Consider the following 23,473-nt stretch of genomic DNA (forward strand, 5'->3'; position numbering starts at 1 on the left):
CCTTTTCTCTTCCCCGCCGGCGTCATCCGCCTTTGTCGCCGTTTTGGCCGCAAGCGCCGAGCGCCAGCTCGCGCCTTGACCGCCCAAGGTCGGTTTCCAAACCGACATTGCCGCCCTATAAACCCAGGCGCCCTCCCTTCCTTTTTCCCCTCCCAATCTTCCCCGCTTTTCGCCCGCGCCATTGCCGTCCCTCTGTCTCTCTCGCCGACCGCCGCCGTCGCGTGTGCCGGAGGAGCCGGTGCGCGCTAGGACGCGGAAGGGGACTCCGGGCGCGCCCTCTTCTTCCTCTTCCCCGGCCCGAGGCTGGAGAGATCACTCCCGTGCCGACGTCCCATCGTCACTGCGCCCCGTCTGCACGGTAGTGCATCTCCCCGTTCTCCCTCCTCGATCCATCTCTTCCCCTTAGTTTTCGGTAGTAGCATGTGTAGCCTCCCCGTAGCTAGCCAGCGCTGCCCCGACTGCTGCCGTCGCTCGCCGTGTGCTCGCCGCCGTCGCCGCCCGAGCTCGGAAGCGCCTCTCGTCGCCGGCCTCCCTCGGTGCATTTCTCCCTAATCCGGCGCAAGGGATAGATTCCCGTAGCCGCGTAGATGCTCTCACCGCCGGGAATCGGCCCCTCGTGACCTCCTCGCCGTTTCCCCCTTTTCTCTCCGCCGGTTGCCGCCGCCGCAATCCGCTGCCGACGGACTCCCTCCGGCGAATCCAAGCCATTAGCTCGCTCCCTCTCGTTCTCCCTCGTCATCCCGGTGTACGCCCCGTCGCCCCTCGTCATCGCACGGAGTCCCGGAGAAACCGCCACCGCCCGCCGTCCATTCGCGGTCGGTGCCTTCGTCTTCCTCCAGCCGGCCTGCATGGCTGCCACGTAGGCGCCACGTCGGCCGCGACCGGGTCGAGCCGACCCCGGTCGGCCGCTCCCTCCGTTCCATCCTCCCCGTGCGCGCGGTACACCGCGGGCCGTGAGGCTGCGCGTGGGCCCGCCGCACCGCGTCCTCCGCGAACCGCGCGCATGCGCCGCGCCTCCCCTCCCCAAACCCTAGCACGCCCTGCGTGCACCTCGCTCATGGTGAGCCGAGTCGCCGACAAGCGGGTCCCACCCGGGACCACGCGGGATGGACCCGGCCCACCGGCGCTCTCTCTCCCCTCCCCGCGCGCGCGCCTTTTGCCGCCTTCTTGGGCCGGCCGGCCCATTAAGCTCGGCCGAGCCGCCCCTTTCTCTCGGGCCGCGCCCTAGCCACCCGAGGAAAGTCTATTTTCCATCCCTCCTTCTTTTCTTTTCTTTTCTTTTTCAAAAAGGATTTAAATAAATCCTTTTTCCTTTAGACCAAAAATCCAATAATCTTAGAAATTCAATATCTTCCCAACCGTAAGTCCGTTTGACTCCGTTCAACTTCCAAAATTCCTCAAATCTCGAGATCTATCTAATAGCATGCTTAGAGGTCAATAATAGGGCTTTATTTTCGCCGTTTGTTGAGTTTTCCCATTTCGCGTGTAGTTTCGGAGCCCGAAGACCCGCAGTGCGAGGATTTCGAGGATCAAGCTCAAGATCTCGAGCAAGGCAAGCCACCTTTGAACATCTTGAGCCTATATTTGAACTTAATTATGTTGCTTGAAAAATATTATGCATTGATAGGATTGCACTTAATCTGCTTGTCCCGTCTGCAAGGCAGATTGGCGGACCTACCTAACTTGTTGCATTTGACCCTTCCATTGTAATCGTTATACCATGTTCCCTTGTAACCACCTAGTTGCGCCTCGGTAATCGTGCACTCTGCACGAGTATCGACGGTCGCCTTCAAACTTAAAATCTGAGAAACATCTTGGGTAAAACTTGGGTTTTACAAAAGACTTGGAAAACCCGACACCTGGGTCGGTGCTTGTGAACCTAAATGAATTTCCTAAATCGCAGACCGGGGAACGTACCGGGGGTACGGTTTCCCGCTCTTGCACTTAAGGACCATTTCCTTGGAATTTCATCCGAACATAAGACAAGTACGACCACATGGGTGGAATGGGACACCCTGGCTGAGTAATTAGCTAATCAAGGGAGCCTTGATGCTGAGAGACAAGTGGATTCGCCGGGGTGGTGTCGGGGAGGACCCCTGGGCTTCCTGGCACAGTATGGTCTGGGACCTAACCTGTTGTTGGTCTGGGACTGTAGCGCCCGTTCCGTCTTGGCGCCTAGCGGGAAAACTAGCTCTTAAAAATCCTATTTGCGAAATCCGTTTCTTTGCTTGTTGTCTAGTGCCCGTGCCATCTCAGGTCTCAAATCCCCGATCCATCGTCGAGTTCGATCCCGAATCCAAATCCTTCCCAAATCAAATCCCTCCGCAAAAGTCTATTTTGCCTCCCTAGGGTTCGATGGGCCGAATCCCTTTCGGCCCATCTCCCCCTCCCTCCCCGGCTCGCTCTCTCTCTCTCTCTCTCTCTCTCCCTCTCCCCCGCTCTGCCCGAGCGCTGCTCGCGCGAGCGCGCGAGCCGCGCCGAGCCCTCCCTCCTGCTCCCGCTGCCATTCCCGCCGACGCCGCCCAAATAGCCGTGGCTTCCCGCGCGCGCGCGCCGTGGTGGCCGACCGCCTGGTCGCCGCCGCCGTCAGGCTCTGCCCGCGCCTGCCGCCCGTGTCGCCGCTCCGCTCCAAGCCGGTCCGCCGTCATCGCCGTCGTCACAACCCGGCCCCGCCACTCCGCGCGCTAGCCTCCAAGGGCCGGAGGCAGAGCCCTCCGCCCTCTCTGCCGCGTCGCCCTCTCTCCCTCCTCCTTTTCCCGAAATGGCAAGGAGGCAAGCCTCCTTTCCCTCTTCCTTTCTCCCTTTTCCTCCCATCGCCGGCGTCATCCTCCCCCCTCTGTCGCCGTTTTGGCTGCGAGCGCCGAGCGCCAGCTCGCGCCTTGACCGCCCAAGGTCGGTTTCCAAACCGTCATTGCCGCCCTTTAAAGCCCAGGTGCCCTCCCTCCCTTCTCTTCTCGTTTTGTCCCATCGTCTCCACTCCATTGTCGCCGCCTCCCGTGCTCTGTTCGCCGTCGCCGTTCGCCGTCGCGCGTGTCGGAGGAGCCGGCACGAGCGAGGACACGGAAGGGGACTCCGGGCGCACCCTCTCCTTCCTCTTCCCCGGCCCGAGGCCGGAGAGATCGCTCCCGTGCCGTCGGCCTCTCGTCACCGCGCCCTTCCCCGCACGGTAGTGTCGCCCTCCGTTCACCCTCCTCGTTCCATCTCCTCCCCTTAGACTCGGGTAGTAGCACGAGTAGCCTCCCCGTAGCTAGCTGGCGCCGCCCCGACCGTTGCCGCCGCCCGCCGTGTGCTCGCCGCCGTCGCCGCCCGAGCTCGGAAGCGCCGCTCGTCGCCGGCCCCGCTCGGCATAGCTCCGCCCAATCCGTCGCTAGCAACGGATTCCCGAAGCCGCGTAGATGCTCTCACCGCCGGGAATCGACCCCTCGTGACCTCATCGCCATTTCCCCCTTCTCCTGCCGCCGGTTGCCGCCGCCGCAATCCGCCGCCGTCGAGCATCCCCCGGCGAATCCGAGCCGTTGGCTCGTCTCCTCTCGTCCCGTGCAACCTCCCGGTGTGCTCGCTTTCGCCTGTATCGCCGTGGTTCGCTCCGCCGCTCGCCGCCGCCGCCCGCCGCCGCCGCCCGCCGTCCGTTTCGGCCGACGTCGTCGTCTACCTCCCGCCGGCCCGCGTGGCAGCCACGTAGGCGCCACGTCGGCGCCACCTCAGCCACGACCGGATCGGCTGACCCGGCCAGCCGCCCCCTCCGTTTCTCTCCCCGTGCGCGCGGTCCACCGCGAGCCGTGAGGCTGCGCGTGGGCCCGTCGCACCGCGTCCTCCGCGAACCGCGCGCATGCGCCGCGCCCCCCTCCCCAAACCCTAGCACGCCCGCGTGCACCCCGCTCACGGTGAGCCGAGCCGCCGACAAGCGGGTCCCACTCGGGACCACGCGGAATGGACCCGGCCCACCGGCTCTTTCTCTCCCCTCCCCGCTCGCGCGCGCCATGGGCCGCCTTCTTGGGCCGGCCGGCCCATTAAGCTCGGCCGAGCCGCCCCTTTCTCTCGGGCCGCGCCCTAGCCGCCCGAGGGAAGTCTAATTTCCCTCCCTCTTTCTTTTTCTTTTCTTTTCTTTTTCAAAAAGGGTTTAAATAAATCCTTTTCCTTCAGACCAAAAATCCAATAATCTTAGAAATTCAATATCTTCCCAACCGTAAGTCCGTTTGACTCCGTTCAACTTCCAAAATTCCTCAAATCTCGAGATCTATCTAATGGCACGCTTAGAGGTCAATAATAGGGCTTTATTTTCGCCGTTTGTTGAGTTGCCCCGTTTCGCGTGTAGTGTCGGAGCCCGAAGATCCGCAGTGCGAGGATTTCGAGGATCAAGCTCCAGATCTCGAGCAAGGCAAGCCACCTTTGAACATCTTGAGCCTATATTTGAACTTAATTAATTTGCTTGCAAAATATTATGCATTGATAGGATTGCACTTGATCTGTTTGCCCCGTCTGCAAGGCAGACCGGTGGGCCTACCCAACTTGTTGCATCTGATCCTTCCACGGTTAATTGTTATACCATGTTCCCTTGTAACCACCTAGTTGCGCCTCGTTATTCGTGCACTCTGTGCGAGTATCGACGGTCGCCTTCAAACTTAAAATCTGAGTAAGTTCTTGGCTAAAACTTGGGTTTTTACAAAAGACTTGGAAAACCCGACACCTGGGTCGGTGCTTGCGAACTAAATGAATTTCCAAAACCGCGGACCGGGGAACGTACCGGGAGTACGGTTTCCCGCTCTTGCACTTAAGGACCGTTTCCTTGGAATTTCATCCGAACATAAGACAAGTACGACCACATGGGTGGAATGGGACACCCCTGGCTGAGTAATTAGCCAATCGGGGGAGCCTTGATGCCAAGAGACATGTGGATTCGCCGGGGTGGTGTCGGGGAGGACCCCTGGGCTTCCTGGCACAGTATGGTCTGGGACCTAATCTGGTGTTGGTCTGGGACCCCTCTCGTTGGCATATGGCGAACCTGTGTCGGCTTTCGAAATGCCTTGTCATGAAAGCCCTAAGGTCTCTAGTCGTGGCCGTTCTGCACGGGCTGGATGATCCGGGTTAGTAATGTCGTGTGGGTAAAGTGTACCCCCTCTGCAGAGGTTATTAAGCTGTCCGAACAGCCGTGCCCACGGTCATGGGCGGATGTGAGGTGATTCCTAGCGTAGTTTTGTTTGACTACTGCCTTGTGAAATTTTGCTGTTGTGAAATGGGTTTGATGTTTGGAAAATCTGCGGCTGATGGGACCAGCCAGGCCCGGGTGGCCGTTTGAAAGCTATTGGTCGGGTGCCAATCTTGATCAATTCAAAAGATTGATACATTGCACAAACTCCGACCGGACGAGACGCACTTTCTCATCCGTGTCGTTTGAGAAGCACTCACTTAGTTGTTTCAGGAAAGAGTTCAAATAAAATCAATTGCAAAAACAACAGCCCTTCTTTGAAGCCTGCATTAAACACTTATTTCCCATGGCTTGCTGAGTACCCTCGTACTCACCCTTGCTCCATATAAATAATTCCCCCCCCCAGTTGCTGAAGAAGATGAAGCGGATCCCGCTGACGAGGAGTTCCTTCAGGAGCAAGCCGGCTACGATGAGTTTTAGGGTTTCGGCCTAGTTCCCAAGTCGCGCCTGTGATGTGTGGTCCAAGTCTTGGCTTCCGCGTTCCTTTTGTAATGCAGTTGTGAGCTCGGGATCTGTCCGCAGCCCAACATCACTGTACCCCTACTCTATAATAAAGAGACCTCTGTTGCTGTGATATTCTGTCTTCCTGTTATACCAGCACTGTTTCCTGGGACTGGTATCAATTAACAGGTTAATTTGGAGCGTCACGGGCTAGTTCCACTCGGGACTAGTTCGGGGCGTGACAGGGACCCCTCTCGTCAGCATATGGTGAACCTGTGTCGGCTTTCAAAATGCCTTGTCATGAAAGCCTTAAGGTCTCTAGTCGTGGCCGTTCTGCACGGGCTGGACAATCCGGGTTAGTAATGTCGTGTGGGTAAAGTGTACCCCCTCTGCAGAGGTTATTAAACTGTTCGAACAGCCGTGCCCACGGTCATGGGCGGATGTGAGGTGATTCCTAGCGTAGTTTTGTTTGACTACTGCTTTGTGAAATTTGCTGATGTGGTTTGGGATTGATGTTTGGAAAATCTGCGGCTGATGGGATCAGCCAGGCCCGGGTGGCCGTTTGGAAGCTGTTGACCGGGTGCCAATCTTGACCAATTCAAAAGACTGATACATTGCACATACTCCGACCGGACGAGACGCACTGTCTCATCCGTGTCGTTTGAGAAGCACTCACTTAGTTGTTTCATAAAAGAGTTCAAATAAAATCAATTGCAAAAACAACAGCCTTTCCTTGAAGCCTGCACTAAACACTTATTTCCCATGGCTTGCTGAGTACTCTCGTACTCACCCTTGCTCTATATAAATAATCCCCCCCCTCCAGTTGCTGAAGAAGATGAAGCGGATCCCGCTGACGAGGAGTTCTTCCAGGAGCAAGCCGGCTACGATGAGTTTTAGGGTTTCGGCCTAGTTCCCAAGTCGCGCCTGTGATGTTTGGTCCAAGTCTTGGCTTCCGGTTCCCTATTGTAATGCAGTTGTGAGCTTGGGATCTGTCCGCAGCCCAACATGACTGTACTCCTACTCTTTAATAAAGAGACCTCTGTTGCTGTGATATTCTGTCTTCCTGTGATACCAGCACTGTTTCCTAGGACTGGTATCGATTAACAGGTTAATTTGGAGCGTCACGGGCTAGTTCCGCTCGGGACTAGTTCGGGGCGTGACACCAACCATAACCAAATAATACTAGTATATATAACACATATTCTCACACGAGCTCTATAAATTGGAAAGGTGTGTAACCTGTTTTTGTGTACGCTTAATTATTCTCAGGTTCATGCATGTGTTCTATATGTCTATTTAAATTGTTTTAATTAGATTCGTATAGATTCATGCATGAGTTTTACATGTCTATTCAAGGATGTCAAAACATCTTATAATATAAAACAAAGAGAATACTTTATAGTATTTTGCTAATTGATTTTTCTTTGATCACATACTCATCACGTACTAGAAAAAGCTAACATATGATTGTTAGTGACATCACACTTGCTAACATGCATATTTTGTCTAATAATAATAATTTTATTCATATAATAAACTATGTGTTGTCGATTGGAAACATTGTTTCGCTTCACTCAAAGATATGAAAAGGTAAATGGTATTTGTGTTAATATTTTTCTTGGGATCCTCCAATACATGCACCTTGGGGTTTATTTATAGGCCTAACACCAGTCCAAGCAACCCTAGGATTTATATGTACAGAGGAATTTACATGATTATCCTTACGATAGAAACACTTACCGGAGTAATTACAGACAATTGATCCATTTAACTATCCTTTGGGCCCTAAGGCCCATTCCTAGGCCACCAACAGTGGCCTCCCCAGGGGCTGGCCCAATTGAGGCTTGGTTTCCTTTGCCTACTAGCAAAGGTTTTTTTTTTTTTTTGCTTCGTCTCCCCTTGGCTTGGTATTTCGCCTCACGACACTGTTCCAAGGCTCCCGTCTTTGCTCTAGCAGGTGTTTCGCCTATTCGATATTTCACTCATGAGCTTGACAATATGTTTTGACATTCTCAGTTGAAGGTCCTCGTGATATGCCACCGACGCTATGATTGCAAATGTGCACTTCTATACAAAAGGACATGACTACATAGAGACCGCACTCTATATTGTCTTAACCAGAGACTCATCTTAGACCTGGTTGCATACTAGTACACCAAATGATACATTTTTTTTCTACTTATAGATTTTTCTTTTAAATTATTTATCCGATTTATAATCCGATTACACCATTTGTATTCGTTGCAATTAAATCTTTACAACAAGAACATGACTATATTTTGATAAAAGAAATATATACGTTGTAAATTACTTTTATTATATATGGAAGTTACTTTTATCATATATATAAATTACTTTTCGATTTGATTAAATTACTTATTGTACAATCATAATGTTGTGAGTTGTTTATTTTATTATCTTTTTTAGTCAATTCCATAATTTATACTGATTAAATTTAATTTTTAGATAGACTCATGTTTTTACCTCCATAACGGATCTACTTTTAATGTCACGACAAAGTTACTTCCTTTTTGTCTTAAATTACTTCTATAATATATGTAAATTACTTTTAAGCTTTACTGAAATTACTTTTATATGTCTAAGAAGTAATTTATTGAAATCTAAAAGTAATTTAAATATACTATAAAAGTAGTAATTTGTAATTTTTCATCAAAATATAATCATGTGAGTGTTGTAAAGATTTAATTCTTACGAACACAACCATGTAATAGGATCATAAATCGGATGAGTAGTTTAAGAGAAAATTTTATTTGAAACATAGGTGATAGGAATATGTTTTCTACTTACAGTTAAGGCATCTAGATAGGGTCTCTCGTTAGCACTAAAACGAGAGGCCTCTTGATTTAGATTTTGCCAACTTAAAAATATCCCCACCAAAAAAAAAAGCTGTATTACGCGACACAACTTCACCTAGAATCCCCTTATTTACCAGATTATTGTCGCATGTTATTTTCCTCAATGCTTTTAAAAAATACGTAAAAATCTTTACTGTATCGTTGGGAACGCACGTGTGCGCCAAATAGCAGTACATGTATTTTGTGGAATAGAGAAGTACATGAAACTCCACAAAAAGTAAATCCATTTTTAACTCATTAGTGTGTTTGTAAATGAGACCTGTTCATAACCGTTTCCTTAAATATTCTTATCCTGCCACCTAAAAGCTTTCCATGTACACCATTGTATAATCTGATCCGGATACCTCAGAGTGTAGTACTAACTTCATATAAACAGATTGATTATGTCAGGGTTATGGGTAAGGTATACCCTCTACCCTTCGATATACGTCACATATCGATATGGTATAGTTGCGCGCATACGGACATTTTTGGCATACGTTAAGGAAATTCATCACGGAATTCACAGATGGAAGGAGTCCTACTCGGACAGAACTGGATCGTCATTGTATCGTGCCGGGTCCGATGACTCCGAGTCCTACTTGGAGACCAGTTGACCTGCGATATAAAAGGGACCCCCGGGAGGACATAAGGCATCGAATCTCATAGCCAACACATCCACCACAGTCTAATCGAACCTGTTCGATTACAATCTCGTCGGTATCATCGAGTTCCGCTATTACCTTTGTAATCTGTGGTTTCCATCATATAATCCCATATCAACTGGATTAGGGCTATTACCTATCAAGGAGCCTGAACCAGTATAATCTTTGTTTTCTGTCTGCTTGATGTCGTATTACATAGATCCTCGTACCAGTGTACCCCAGTACCCTCTATATCCGGTCTACGGGTATCCCCCGTCGACAGATTATGTCCGCAACGGATTGATTATGTCCGATTCACCAGCGTAGGGGTGAAATTGGTCACAAAAATTCCCAGTCAACTGACCGCCGTTTCTGTATAAAGTATAATGTTTCCGACTGTATCGTTTTTTTTGTTATTTATAAATTTTGTTGTTTTCTAATTTTTTTCTGCATCGTATTAATGTTGGTACGGTATTTTAAATGATAATTATCATCTGATCCAGCGTCATTTCCGAAGAGATGTTACCGGTTTTGACCGTTTTCACCCGTACACCAGCCCAGACTACGAAAAAGTATTAATTAATAGCCACAATGGCAACAAGGATTAATTATGGTTCCGGTATGGTTCCGGTAATTAATTCTCACACACTGAATAATTTCCCCATCACGCCTGATCATCCAACCACATCGCACGAATCGATCGGCAATCGTGCCATTGACACGCACACAAACTGTTACGAAAGTTAGTCGTGGAATAATGACTAACCTTCTCTGATCGATTTAGTCATTGATAAACCAAGACACATCAAATAACGACATAGGAACAGATGATATTTGTTAACGAAATTTAGCCGAAGTCTACATCTCTAGGACTCTGATTATGGACGTTTCTCCCTAATTAATATAGCTCCTAGCCGTTAGGAGTCTATAGTCACGCCGCCATCATCTTCCTGCGTGTCTACGCTATATTGTAGTCCCCATGGTTATATTGTGGTGCCCCCTCTCTATTTAAGAGAGTTATTGGGTTACAGAGGACGACTATAACTCGACCCCTTACCACTTATTACAACTCTCAGTCTAGCTGTAACCAAATAGTTCTAGTATGTTCGACATTTATTCCAACACGAGCTCTATAAATTGCAAAGATGTGTAACCTGTTTTCGCTCAATTTATTCTCAAGTTCATTGGCACGTGAGCACCAGGTATTCGACCATGGTAGGGCAGCAGCAGGTGGTCGACGCCGCGGCAGCGGCGGCGGCTGCGGCGACGATGAGGGTGCCGGTGCCGCCGCCGAAGCCGCTGCTGAGGACGATCGGGGGCAACCTGATGGAGACGTTCTTCCCCGACGACCCGTTCCGGGCGGTGGCGCGGGAGAGCGGCGGGCGGCGCGCCCTCGCCGCGCTCCGGTACGTGTTCCCGTTCCTGGAGTGGCTGCCGTCGTACTCGCTCGCCGCGCTCTGGTCCGACGTCGTCGCCGGCGTCACCATCGCCAGCCTCGCCGTGCCGCAGGGCATCAGCTACGCCAAGCTCGGGGACCTCCCTCCCATCATGGGCCTATGTAAGTCGTCGCCGCCGCCGCCGTCCAACCTTCTTCATGCGCGCCATTGTTGATGTGATGGGTGTTTGTGTGTGGGTGCAGACTCGAGCTTCGTGCCGCCGCTGGTGTACGCGGTGATGGGGAGCTCGAGGGAGCTGGCGGTGGGGACGACGGCGGTGGCGTCGCTGCTGTTCGCGGCGACGCTGGGGAAGGAGGCGCCGCCGGGGGAGAAGCCGGAGCTGTACGCGGCGCTGGCGTTCACGGCGACGTTCTTCGCCGGGGTGCTCCAGGCGGGGCTCGGCGTGCTCCGGCTGGGCTTCCTCGTGGACCTCCTGTCGCACGCCGCCATCGTCGGCTTCATGGCCGGCGCGGCGACCATCGTGTGCTTGCAGCAGCTCAAGGGGATGCTCGGCCTCGCCCACTTCACCACCTCCACCGACGTCGTCGCCGTCGTCCGCTCCGTCGTCACGCAGTCGCACCAGGTCAGCTGCCCGCCGCCACCGCCACCGCCGCCGCCGCCGCCGCGGCGACATTGTTGTCTCCGGTGTTCGATCCGTGTCTAACTTGGTTGTGTTGTGTTGTTGGGTTGGCAGTGGCGATGGCAGAGCATCGTGGTCGGGTGCTGCTTCCTGATCTTCCTCCTCTTCGCTCGCTACATCGTAAGTGCTGCCTTTTTCATCTCAGCTACTAGTATGATTGTGTTTTTTTTTAAAAAAAAAGTGGAAAGATCAAACTAATAAATGATAATGATATACTAAGAAAGAAGTCAGGTTTTGGTAAATCTTGAAGCCAAAATATAATCAAGTGTAGCTAGTAGTAACTGGCCGGATATATGCAGTGAGGGAAAATAGGTAGCGTAATCCACATATACAATGTAAACGTGAAAACTATGGTAGGATCCAGAGCTGGATGCTTGAGATTTGGGGAGAGTAGTAGGACTAGCGCGCTGTTTGGGGAGCTTAAGATCTTAAAAATCAGCTGGTGAGAATCTGAAGAAGCTGGGTCTAGTTCTTTTTTGGATTTTATAACTACATATTTCCAAAATCTTGGTAAAAATCTAGACTGTTTGGGGGAGCTTCTAGCAGCTGGAGAATCTAAGAGAATCTGCAGCTGTCAGAAGCTGTTAAAAACTCTCCAAACAGACTAAGCAGTATGGTGACTGGTCCTGATATTTTAACTTTTGAAGCCTAGAAGTTACTAGAATTTTGCAGGATTGTAGTAGTAGTAGTGGTAGGTGGTTCATTTGTCAGTACTGGTCCTGAACCTGTGCTAGTATAGGACAGAATAAGCTAGCTGCAGATCGTTATTGCTACCGGACAGTCAGTGATGGATCCAAGGAATATATACTTCCATGAGATATTTGGAGCCGTGCATCATGTCGCACTAGGACAAACGAATCGATCAGCACATGATCCAGGACAAAATCATAGACGTAATCTAGACTACTATATCCATTTGGCATTTTGCCCTGAATTCAGTTCATCTTTAATTTAGCTAGTCAAGAAAACCCAATGTTCTGAATTTCTGATGCTCTGATCGATCAAAGCTGATTTATTTATTTTTTGTAATAATCTGTTGTACATTCAGAGCAAGAGGAAGCCTAAGTGGTTCTTGCTATCAGCGATGGCGCCGTTGGCGTCGGTCATCGCCGGAAGCGTTCTGGTCTACCTCATCCACGGCGACCGCCATGGCATCCCGGTGGTGAGCACGAGCAAAACAAAAGATCTCATCACTTTAATTTCCAAGAAACATAACGCATTTGCACTGATCAGTAGTGATAAAAATGTGACTGAATCATGAACAATTAACAGATTGGGTACCTGAAGAAGGGGATAAACCCGCCGTCGGCGCGCGATCTCCTCCTGTCGTCGCCGCACACGATGGTCGCTCTCAGGACCGGGATCATCACCGGCATCATCGGCCTCGCCGTAAGCAGCCGCTTCACTCTTTCAGCTGAACTCCATTTTCGTCAGAAATGACATCGGCTATGTCAGACAACTCACCGAGCTTGTAACGTGTCTGCATAAAATTGCAGGAGGGAATCGCGATCGGAAGGAGCTTCGCAATGCTGAAGAGCTACAATGTCGACGGGAACAAGGAGATGATCGCCTTCGGGGCGATGAACATCGTCGGCTCCTGCACCTCCTGCTACCTCACAGCTGGTATACAAGAGATTTTTCTTCTTCTCTTCCGTAACAAATTAGTCACTGTTATGTTTCCGACAAAAATCTCTGTGAGCTCTTACTGATCACTGTATCGATCCGATCTCCATGGCTGGCGTGGTGCAGGCCCGTTCTCGAGGGCGGCGGTGAACCACAACGCCGGGTGCAAGACGCCGATGTCGAACGCGGTGATGGCGGTGGCCGTGATGCTGACGCTGCAGTTCCTGACGCCGCTCTTCCACTACACCCCGCTGGTGGTGCTCTCGGCGATCATCATCTCGGCGATGATCGGCATCATCGACTACAAGGCCGCCGTCCGGCTGTGGAAGGTTGACAAGATCGACTTCTGCGTCTGCGTCGGCACCTACCTCGGCGTCGTCTTCGGCGACATCCAGATCGGACTCGCCATTGCAGTGAGTAGCACATGCTCCGAAGCTTTCTCTAGTCTGAGCTGAGCTGAACAAGACTGACATCATCATCATACTTCTCTGAAGCTTGTCGTTCTGAACATTTGTGATCAAACTTGTGGTTTTGTGCGATTTTGCAGGTTGGGATATCGATTCTCCGGATCCTATTGTTCATCGCACGGCCGAAGACGACGGTCCTCGGGAAGATGCCAAACTCGACGAACTTCAGGAGGATGGACCAGTACACCGTGGCGAAGGCCGTGCCGGGATTGCTCGTGCTTCGCATCGACTCACCTATCTACTTCGCCAATTCAGGCTACCTGCGAGAGAGGTGTGTAAAAAGAGAGTAAATGCTACAGTGCATTTGCACTGTACAATATCTGACAAACATATTTTGTCTGGAGAATCTCATGTTTGACAGCAAATTTCTGGTGTTGTGTTCAGGATCATGCGGTGGATCGACAACGAGGAGGACCGGATCAAGGCCGAGGGTCTGGAGAGCTTGAAGTGTGTAGTCTTGGACATGGGTGGTAAGTTCTTCTTGTACAGCTGGACTGAAATAATACACATATCTGAACTCTGAAACACTGAACCTGAAACAACTTGTTCATTTGGGAATTTCTGCATGAGGGCTGATCAACCAATGTCTTTCCTGCAGCCGTTGCCAGCATCGACACGAGCGGCACGAAGATGTTGGAAGATCTCAAGAAGAACCTAGACAGGAGTAGCATTCAGGTAAGGAGGAGCAAACTAATAGCTGCATTAGCACCTCAAATCGCTTAAAATCTCTGGTTTCAAGGCTTATATATCACCTGAATTACTTTCTGATGTTGTGTCTGCAGATTGCGCTGGCGAACCCGGGGAGTGAAATCATGAGGAAATTGGACAAATCAAATGTTCTCGGGCTCATCGGAGAGGAGTGGATCTTCCTGACAGTGAGCGAGGCATGCTACTATGCGCAGCAAAACTGCAAGATAGGAGTAGGAATGGGTGTAGTACAATGTGTAGTAGATCCTGAACACATGGTCTGAAACTCTGTAATAGAATGTGCAGTACACCAGTATCTCCTGAAAAAAATATGGTCTGAAACTCTGAAATGGAGTAGAATGTTCAGTAGATTCCTGAATGAGTAGTCTGGAATAGGGTCTCATCTTTTATGGTGTGCTTTTTTACTACAAGGGCAATGTCAGCAAAAGAATCCGATTTTGATCAAGATACGCACGTGTAAGAATAGTTTTTTTTTTTTGATGGCCACGTGTAAGAATAGTTAGTGAAACTACCTGTGATTCCTCGACGAAGGCAGGTACAAAATCATGGCCGTCCATCTAGCGTCATCTGACGGACGAGAATACTCGGTACCTCCTGGTACCGCTCCTCGATCCCACCAGGTGCCGAGCTTGTAAAGGGCATAAAGGTATTTTCGCATGCTTGATCTGGACGGCTGGACCCAATTCGTCGAAGCACGGACGGCCCCGCTCCCCGCTCATCCTGTTCCCCTCGGCGCGCCCGTTCTACCGCTCGCGCTCCACGCTGCCAAATCCGGCCGCCGCCGCCGCCGCCGGGCGCCAAATCTGGTTGATGGAGGCAGCGGGAAGGCATCGTAGAGCTCGTGGGCAGCCTGTTGGAGGCGGCGGATCGGTTGACGGCAGCGACTTCGGGAGAACCTCCGACCGCCCTCCTTTCCCCTCCGTACGGCGCCGCCGCTTCCTCCCTCTTCCCCGTGCGCTCTCTCAGGGCTGCCTCCTCTTTCCTCTCCGATCTATTTTCTTTTCTTATGACCACCCTCCTCCCACTTACGCCATTTAGCATATGCCAGTGAAATTTTCGCAAAGTTCTACTCATTGTCGTCCAATGTTCTTGCTCATTTTTTTTAAGAAAAAAATTTGCCCCACCCTTGGGAGAAGATTCAGGCGTCTAGATTTTTCGAAGCACGCTAGTCAGCTCCAGTGGCAGCGGCAAGCATGGTGCTGTGGCTCCAATGGCGACAGCGAGGCGCTGCTTCCTTGCTCACCTTGGCTGGTGCAAACAACCTCCTATATGTGGCCAACCAGTAGAGCAAATTGATGGCTATGTGAACAATTCAACTCCGGTGGTGCCTCCTCGCTCCGATTAGGCGCTGCAGAGCTCAGCATGCACATCGAGCGGCGGCAGCGGCAGTGAATTCCACAATCTCGGACACGGCGTGGAAACACGGACCTGTTAACCGATTGAATTCCTCCGAAAAATCTAGTCATGCCACCGCCGGCGCAGGAGCCCCTGGGCCATCCTGGCCGCAATCCCCAACGTGGTGGGCCGACATCTCCGTCGGCCGCAACGACGTCCCGCGGGCCTCCGTCCTCACCGTGCCGCCCCACATCTCCCTCCCGGCGTGCCTTGGATGCTACCCCTACACGCCGCCGCCGACCGCTCCGGCCTTCTCCTCCTTCTCGGCACGCATCCTTTGTCACCTCCGCCTCCACCATGGTCTCCTACCACATCTGCGACGCGCGCACCGGCGAGGTAGTCTCCCTCCGCGAGCACGACCTAACACGGCTGTGCAAGGCGGACTCCGCGAGGACTCCTACCTGTAGAAATATCTGATACCCATCTTACCCCTTTCTAACCAACAATGGGATGTGAGTGGTACCTCGTGATACCTATTACCTCGTGGTACCTCCTAAAGGAACATAAAAAGTCTCGTATAATTAAGGCTACTTCTTGGTATTTTTAATGGCTTTCTAAAATAGAATAATAAATAAATAGTTTATTTAAAAAATTTTAATTTTAGTTTCAATTTGGTGTAGAAAGTTTCAAAATTTTGGGTAGAGTTCTTTTTATATTTTTTGAGTTACGAGTTTTACTTTGGAAATTGGGTTAAATGTTTCGAAATTTGAGTTGACAATTTCAAATTTAAGTTGTTAGATTTTTAAAATTGATTTGAAAGTTTCAATTTCCGTGTTGAAAGTTTTAAATTTTAGTTGATTTTTTAATTTCGAGTTTAAAGTTTTAATTTTTAGTAGAACAGCTCTCTTTTTCTTCAATTTCGATTGGCACTTGTTGAAAAGAAAAAAGTAAGTGCTGTAAGCTACGGAGAGATCGAACGGCAGATGCTAGATGCCAACATGTTCCAGCCAAACGGAAGAAAAACAGTCCAAACGGAAGAACAACGTGATGCATTTCGTTTCCATCCACCATCAACATCCAATTAATTAATCTATATTTTTTCACCAGCATACAAACCCAGAGCAATTCACGTATGTACACCCTTATTATTATATTCCAAGCTAGGAATTTGTACAAGTTGTAAGGAAAGTCATATAAGCACAAATTAGAGCTATAAAATCACACTGTTACATACATATATGAAGTTCACTCGTATGAGTCTGAGAAGAAGAAGTTCGTATCATCAGCAAAATAGCTAAAACACTATGTTGACAGTCACAGCAAGGATTTGGTACCACTGCACATTGAACGCTCCAGCATCGCGGAAGCTCGCCACAAGCTAATACCATTGGACAGCCGACGCCATTTCTGGGAAATCAGGGGATCAGTTCTGCCAATCTCATGAAGCATCTCAGAGTAAGAAGAACCCTCTCTGCCTCCTTGTCGGCCTTGATGGCCTTCAGTTTCAGCGCTCGAGCAACATCAAAAATACCTACTTTGCGATCAGTTGTAGCGAGTGTGCCGATGCCATGGAATCCACCAACGATCAATGCGACATCATACAAGCTAGGGAAGTAGCTCTCTCCGCTGATCAATGAAGGAATAACACCACCATTGGCTGACCTGATAAGTCTGTAGATCACATCTGATCCCTGGAATGTCACCCAGGATACATCAGGGTTGTTGGTTGCTCCACAAGATTGCATAAGTTCAGCAAGCTGTTTCAGATTCAGTACATAGCCATTGCTGTCTGACGTAAAACGACTGATGCAGAATTTCCAGGCACGCCCGTAAGCCAACATTCCTTCAGGGTTCATGAACGCGATGATCATTTCATAACCCTTCCTGCCCAATCGAGGATGGATTACTACCTGATTTACATCTACTCCAATGATGCTGAAGTTGCTGGCAACCAGCTCTCCGATTCGTCGCGCCTCTTCGTCCAAGTTTTCTGCCACCACCTCGATCACCTTGATGTTTCTAGTGTGATCGTCAATGTGGCGAGCGCACTTGATCGCCATGTTCCACTCCTCTAACCCAGCGAGTAACCCTCGCCGAGCATCCAGCTGATGCAGCTGCTGTCCTGAGAGGGATCTGAAGATCTTGAAGAAGCACGACAATGTCAGCAGCGCGTCGGAGCCGGCGTGGTGCGCGGCGCCGCCGGTACGCCGGATTCCGAGGTGCTCGGCGAGCCCGGTGAGCTTCCCGCTGAAGCCATGATCCTCCAGCATCTGCCTGATCACGCGGACGTCGTAGAACGCCGGGAAATCCTCCCGTAGCCGGCGCAGAAACACGGCTAGCTGACGCGGGAGGCCGCCGCCTCCGTGGCGGCGGCCTCCCCGTTGCAGCAGGCGGAGGAGGAAACCCAAGTCGTAGTCGCCGTGGTAGGCGACCCAGGTGACTGAGGTGTCGCCGAACGGGAGGTGACGCAGGAGCCCCTCGTAGACGCGCCGCGGCGAGACGCCCCTCCTCCGGTGCTCCCTCAGATCATGGCCATGACGGGACAGGAACGCGATCGACTTCATGTTGTACTTGCGCGCCTTGATGTTGATTTTGAAGTTGATCTCCAGTGTTATCGGCGGCGGCGAGGAGGAGGAGGATTGTTCGCCGTCGCCGACGAACACGAACGTGAGCCCCATTTGGACTATGTCACCATGATTCACAAACTCACGCAGGTGATGGTAGCAGCCGGTGGAGGTTACCGGCCTTCGGCGGATGTTGGTGGTGGCGTCGGCGGCGAACTCCATGTCGACGGCGATGTAGAGGTGGCGACGAGGTTGGTTGAGCGCGTCGACCACGAGCTTGAACTGCTCCGTGCAGTTCTCCCGCCACACGCTCTTCACGGTGACATTGGTGATGCTTGCCGGTGCTGGAGATGGTGGTGCTGGTGGGATGCCGAGCGCGTCGACATTGGCGGCCACCCTGTCTTGCTCATCGCCGGCATCCACCACATGGAGATGGAGGTCTGCATTGGCATTGGAGTAATGGACCGGCGCGACGAAGCTGAAAGCATTCACGGCGAGGGGGGTGTCGATAATGTTGGGGCACACCGTGTTCCGCTCACTGGTTGCCCCGATGTGGTGGAGGAAGTCCGCAGCAGAGTGATTGAACGGGGCGGCGAAGCTGAAAGCATTCATGGCGAGGTTGTCCGTGTTGGGGGACACCATGTTCTGCTCGCCGCCTGCACTGATTTGGTGGAATTCCTCAGCAGAGTGATTGATTGGTGTGTCGAAGCTGAAAATGTTCGCTGCATGGGTGTCCATGGTGGGGAATGCCATGTTTTGCTCACCGCTTGCAACATTGTAGTAGAATTCCTCGATGTTCTGCTCACAGCCTACACCATTGTTGTAGAATTCCACAGCAGAGTAATGGGCTGGTGTGGCAAAGCTGAAAGTGTTTGCGGTGAGGGTGTCCATGTTGGGGGACACCATGTTCTGCTCACCGCCTACACCATTGTAGTAGGATTTCACAGCAGAGTAATGAACCGGTGTGGCGAAGCTGAAAGCATTCGCAGTGAAGGTGTCTATGTTGGGGGACACCATGTTCTGCTCATCGCTTGCACCGTTGTAGTAGAATTCCTCCATGTTCTGCTCATCACCTGCACCGTTGTAGTAGAATTCTGTAGCAGAGTAATGGCCCGGTGTGGTGAAGCTGAAAGTGTTCGTGGTGAGGGTGTCCACGTTGGGGGGCACCATGTTCTGCACACCACTCACACCGTTGTAGTAGAATTCTTCAATGTTCTGCTCACCGCTTGCACCGTTGTAGTAGAATTCCGCAGCAGAGTAATGGATCGGTGTGACAAAGCTGAAAGCATTTGCTGTGAGGGTGTCCATGTTGGGGGACACTATGTTATGCTCACCACTTGCACCGTTGTAGTAGAATTCCATAGCAGAGTAATGGCCCAATGTGGCGAAGCTGAAAGCGTTCGTGGTGAGGGTGTCCATGTTGGGGGACACCATGTTCTGCACACCACTCGCACCGTTGTAGTAGAATTCCTCGTTGTTCAGCTCACCGCTTGCACCGTTGTAGTAGAATTCCTTGATGTTCTGCCCGCCACCTGCACCGTTGTAGTAGAATTCCACAGCAGAGTGCTGGTTTGGTGCGGCGAGGCTGAAAGCGTTCATGGCGAGGGCGTCGATGTTGGGGAAGAACACTGTGCTGTGGTCGCCACCTCCACCGATGTGATGGAGATCCGCCGTAGCAAAGTAAGGCATGCTGGGGAACACCATGTTGTAGTCGCCCCCCGCGCCGATGTGGTGCCAATCTTGAGCAGAGTAAGGAACCGGTGCTGCGAAGCAGTAGGAGTAGTTGATGAAGTTGGCGGCGAGCGTGTCGCCGCCGGCAAACACCGTGATCTGGTCGCCGCCCACACCGGTGTGGCCGTGCAAGCTCAAGCTATAGGAGCTGGGGCCGATGGCGTCGCCGCCGCCGTTGGTTGTCCCGGTGAACGCCGTGTTCAGCGCGCCGCCGCCCGCACCGATGTGGCGCGACAAGCTCGCCGGCGCCATGCTGTAGGGACTAGCGGCGTAGGGGTAGCAGCTTGTACCTGCAGCGACGACGATGCCGCGACGGTGGTGGTCGGCGGCGAGGCAGCGGCGGCGCCCTGGCTGATAGGTCTCCATGGATCTCCGACTCGATACGGCGGCGCTCCGATCCTGCACTGTAGCGGTGATGTTGATGTGAGCCCGGGTCTTTGGAGAGTTTGGAGATAAGAGAAGCCGCAGGAAATGCAAATGAAATGAAAAGCGTTCTTCTTGCTGGGGGATTTCGTAGCTAGAAGAATTGCCGACTTTTGCTGACGTGGCATCCCAAACAGTTAGTATATGCGGTTTTGTCTGTCCTACTGGCGAAGGGTGAGAGCGATCCTGATTGGCTGAAGTTCTTCGTTTTTTTAATTCAAACCTCCTGGGGGTGGGGCCCACCAACAGGAGCCGTGTTGAGCAGGGCTAGGGCTTTTGCGCAGAGGAGGCAGGAACGGGAGTAGTTGGGTTGGGGTTCTTAAGCAGGTGGTGGTGGTGTGTGTGTGTTGAGTTGGGTGGAATGGAATCTCACCCCCACCACCACCCGTCGTTGCTGTCCATTCGATCGATCTGCATGCCACACAATTTCGCATTTGTCTATCAATTATCATTGACTGGTTCTTGGTTGATTTGTATTAGTGTATATGGCACCAATTGTTTATTACGGTCGAGCTGATCCAGAGTAAGCTATGTGTTCGACGATATGTCTCTATGGTTGTCAAGCAGATGGAAGATGCAGCGGCGGCGGCGGCGGAGGAGGGAGGATCGGGGCGACGTGGAGGTGGGAGGAGAGAGCGCCGCCCAATCCGAGACGGTGGAGTTCGCCGGCGGCGAGGACATCATGGCGGGCGCCGCCACCGCCGCCGCCGCCAAGAGGTTCCAGGTCAGCTTCTCCAGTCTCCTCCTTCCCCTCTTCCTCCTCGGTCCTCTGATTCTTTCCGCCATGAGTTCCTGTTGTTCTACCAGCAGCAACTGTTATGTGCAAAACACAGGGCGAGGAGCAAACAAGATCCAGATACAGCGCCATCGATGGCTGTATCGGAAGAATTAATTAATCCTGGTTGGGATAAATCTTCCCAAGAAAACCTAATTAGTCTTGGTTAAATTGAGGAGATTAGCACTAGACAATCTTAATACCATTTGATGGTCTCTCCTAGGACAGCCATTCCGGATAAAAAGGAGTTTAGCAGGCAGTAGGCTAAAGAATTTGATGCAAACTCTGGTTGGGAAGGGACAATATTTGATCATTTCAATCTTCTTGAATGTACAAGGTTAAGTATTAACATTTAGCAGGGAGCATCAACTAAAACAGAACCTGAAAAATTATTGCTGGCCCATAGCATTCTTTTCATTATTGTTATGTACTCCGGCCTTATTTATGCTTCATCTTATCTGTTAGTGTGATCCGAGAAAATTAGTGTGGCCTGAGTTTGCTCTGTGTATATACACTTCTTTGACACAATGCAGGTTTCGATATACCATTTGATGAAGCTATACCAACATCAATTTTGTTCCTCTGTTCTTTCCCTGGAGTATCATTGTAGATCTAATTACAAAGCACACAGTTCATAGCTGACACTGAGACCTGATTAGTTATAGCACAACATTTAAAATCTCTCTCCTAATGGATGTTAAATTGTTATAATTTTTTCCCTGTGCATGAGGCTATTTTTTTCAATTGCAGCTAAATTTCATTTCTGATATCTTTTTGTTTCAGATATAAGCTGCACGGCAAGAAGAGCAAAGTTGACAATCAACCTCAAAATAAGGAAATCCACGATAAATGTAGGTCAGGAGAAAGTAGCAACACTCTGCGTGGTTGCTTCCATACTGAGATTTTTTTTATATGAAATAAGACCTATTTGTGTTTCTATGACAGGTGGAACAATTAATACATGTAAGACAGATACTAGACTTCATTTGGGAAGATGACAGAAGTACAAAATCTTCCTTGTGTCCGTTTTGCAACCTTTATTTTGAAGAAGTCTGATGGAACGGTGGGAGTGCCAATATTGAGATCCAAAAGGGTTCCACAATCAGAGGTATGCTTTGATTATTGATTGAATATATTGTAGAAAACCAATGTTACAAACTGAAAAAGCTCTATGACATGATATTCATTTTGATTGGCTGATAAGACTAAATGGCCAAGACAATATTTTTGAATTTCAAAACTTTTACATCCTTGATCCTAGATGTATCGAATACGCCATGCGAAGGGAGATGGTCAAATTGTGCCTAACTGCCTATGACCCCTCGCTGGTAACCTCAGTGCACTTCCAGGAATTCTACTGTACAATACAGAAAATGAAGTGAATATCTTTTGCTTAACTTATGGCATATATGGTATGGTATCTCGAAGAGTAGCTAATTTATCAATTGCAGTTTATCATTGACTTCATTGTTGACTGGAGTTATGCCTTATGTACCAGTGCTTTTTTACTGCCTAGTATTACAGAGAGCAGTGCGCATCACTGTATTTGTGACTGGTACAGGATTAACATGATTTTGTCTGGTTCTTTTTAATGTTTTTTTTCTGGTGTGGTTCTTATTGGGAAAAGAGATGAACCGCAGAGTGCCTAGTTCTCTCGCAGTACTTTGTGGCAGCTGAGAACAGTACGATTGCTGATTATTTAAGTGGATGCTGACAGCAGTTGACCTCTTGGTTTGCACTAATCTGAATGTTTTTGTTTGGCCCTTTTTGGTCAGATGATGGTCATTCGTGAGGAAGGATATCCGTAGGGGCAAGATGATGATGAGATAAAAATTACACAAAACAGGTATAGATGTTGACCATATCAATTTGGTGAGACAGTTTTAGCTTTATCTTGTAGCATCAGTAAGGTCTACAGAGTTTTTTTTTTTTTTAAAAAAAAACGATCTATAGAGTTTGTTCTTTTTTTTGAGAACTAGGTCTACAGAATTGAGGTGGTGATTTATGCTTGAACAACAAGCAGTGGTGCTTTCGCAATTTCACCTGACTTTTTTTTTCGGCCAAACTTGAACATGAATAGCAAAATTGTAAATGAATTTGCTACGAATTTACCATTTCAAGAAATCTTGGAATATTAACAGGCACAAATTGCGGAGTAGCCAACTTCCATATCTTTCCTTAGAATAAGAAACACTAGAAAATAACCGCGGTTTTGCCGTGCATTAGTATACTTAGGCCAGCTCAATTGGATGGACCCAGTGCACTGTTAATTATGAAGTCAGGTAAATAAGAATTGATAATAACTAAATCTCTATATCCAAAACAAAAAATTGGGCTACATAATCACAAAATTTTACATTTAACTTACCCGATAAATCTAGTCTTACATACCATCAAACTCAGTTGCTTTTGTTACTGACAATGAGAGATTAACTTTATTTCCCCCTTACGAAAACAATAAGAGGTTCATATAAAATATGTTTTCTTTACAAAGATATTACATTATCAATACTTAGAGATTAGCATCAATGGTGAAATAAGGAGAATTAACTATTTGTAATAAATAGAAAGTAAGACAATGTTTTCAGTGAAGGTAATAATATAACTTATCACCAAATCCATCGT

At 49.8% G+C, this 23,473-nt stretch overlaps 1 protein-coding gene and 1 long non-coding RNA gene across 2 annotated transcripts; both read left to right on the top strand.

Annotated features, from left to right (window-relative positions):
• The first annotated feature begins 10,338 nt into the window (after positions 1 to 10,338).
• On the top strand, positions 10,339 to 14,450 carry LOC127752837 (sulfate transporter 3.1-like). The gene is made up of 11 exons (XM_052278273.1): positions 10,339 to 10,704; positions 10,786 to 11,165; positions 11,277 to 11,342; positions 12,271 to 12,384; positions 12,495 to 12,611; positions 12,719 to 12,845; positions 12,972 to 13,258; positions 13,393 to 13,583; positions 13,697 to 13,782; positions 13,911 to 13,987; positions 14,095 to 14,450. Exons 1-11 carry the CDS (start codon positions 10,359 to 10,361, stop codon positions 14,281 to 14,283), a joined length of 1,980 nt encoding a protein of 659 aa, XP_052134233.1. The 5' UTR covers positions 10,339 to 10,358; the 3' UTR covers positions 14,284 to 14,450.
• A 5,991-nt stretch (positions 14,451 to 20,441) lies between these two features.
• On the top strand, positions 20,442 to 23,211 carry LOC127752968 (uncharacterized). The gene is made up of 4 exons (XR_008012453.1): positions 20,442 to 20,797; positions 21,632 to 21,699; positions 21,794 to 21,956; positions 22,624 to 23,211. It is a non-coding gene; the product is annotated as an uncharacterized LOC127752968 (long non-coding RNA).
• The last annotated feature ends 262 nt before the right edge of the window (positions 23,212 to 23,473 follow it).

The sequence above is a fragment of the Oryza glaberrima genome, chromosome 10, assembly GCF_000147395.1.
Source record: "Oryza glaberrima chromosome 10, OglaRS2, whole genome shotgun sequence".
NCBI lineage: Eukaryota > Viridiplantae > Streptophyta > Magnoliopsida > Poales > Poaceae > Oryza > Oryza glaberrima.

Bases quoted from the DNA above. Each gene is read 5' to 3' on its own strand.
- LOC127752837 (XM_052278273.1), top strand. From the start codon at position 10,359: ATGGTAGGGCAGCAGCAGGTGGTCGACGCCGCGGCAGCGGCGGCGGCT. The intron at 11,166-11,276 runs GTCAGCTGCCCG...TTGGGTTGGCAG, and splicing joins TCGTCACGCAGTCGCACCAG to TGGCGATGGCAGAGCATCGT. The intron at 12,846-12,971 runs GTATACAAGAGA...GGCGTGGTGCAG, and splicing joins CTCCTGCTACCTCACAGCTG to GCCCGTTCTCGAGGGCGGCG.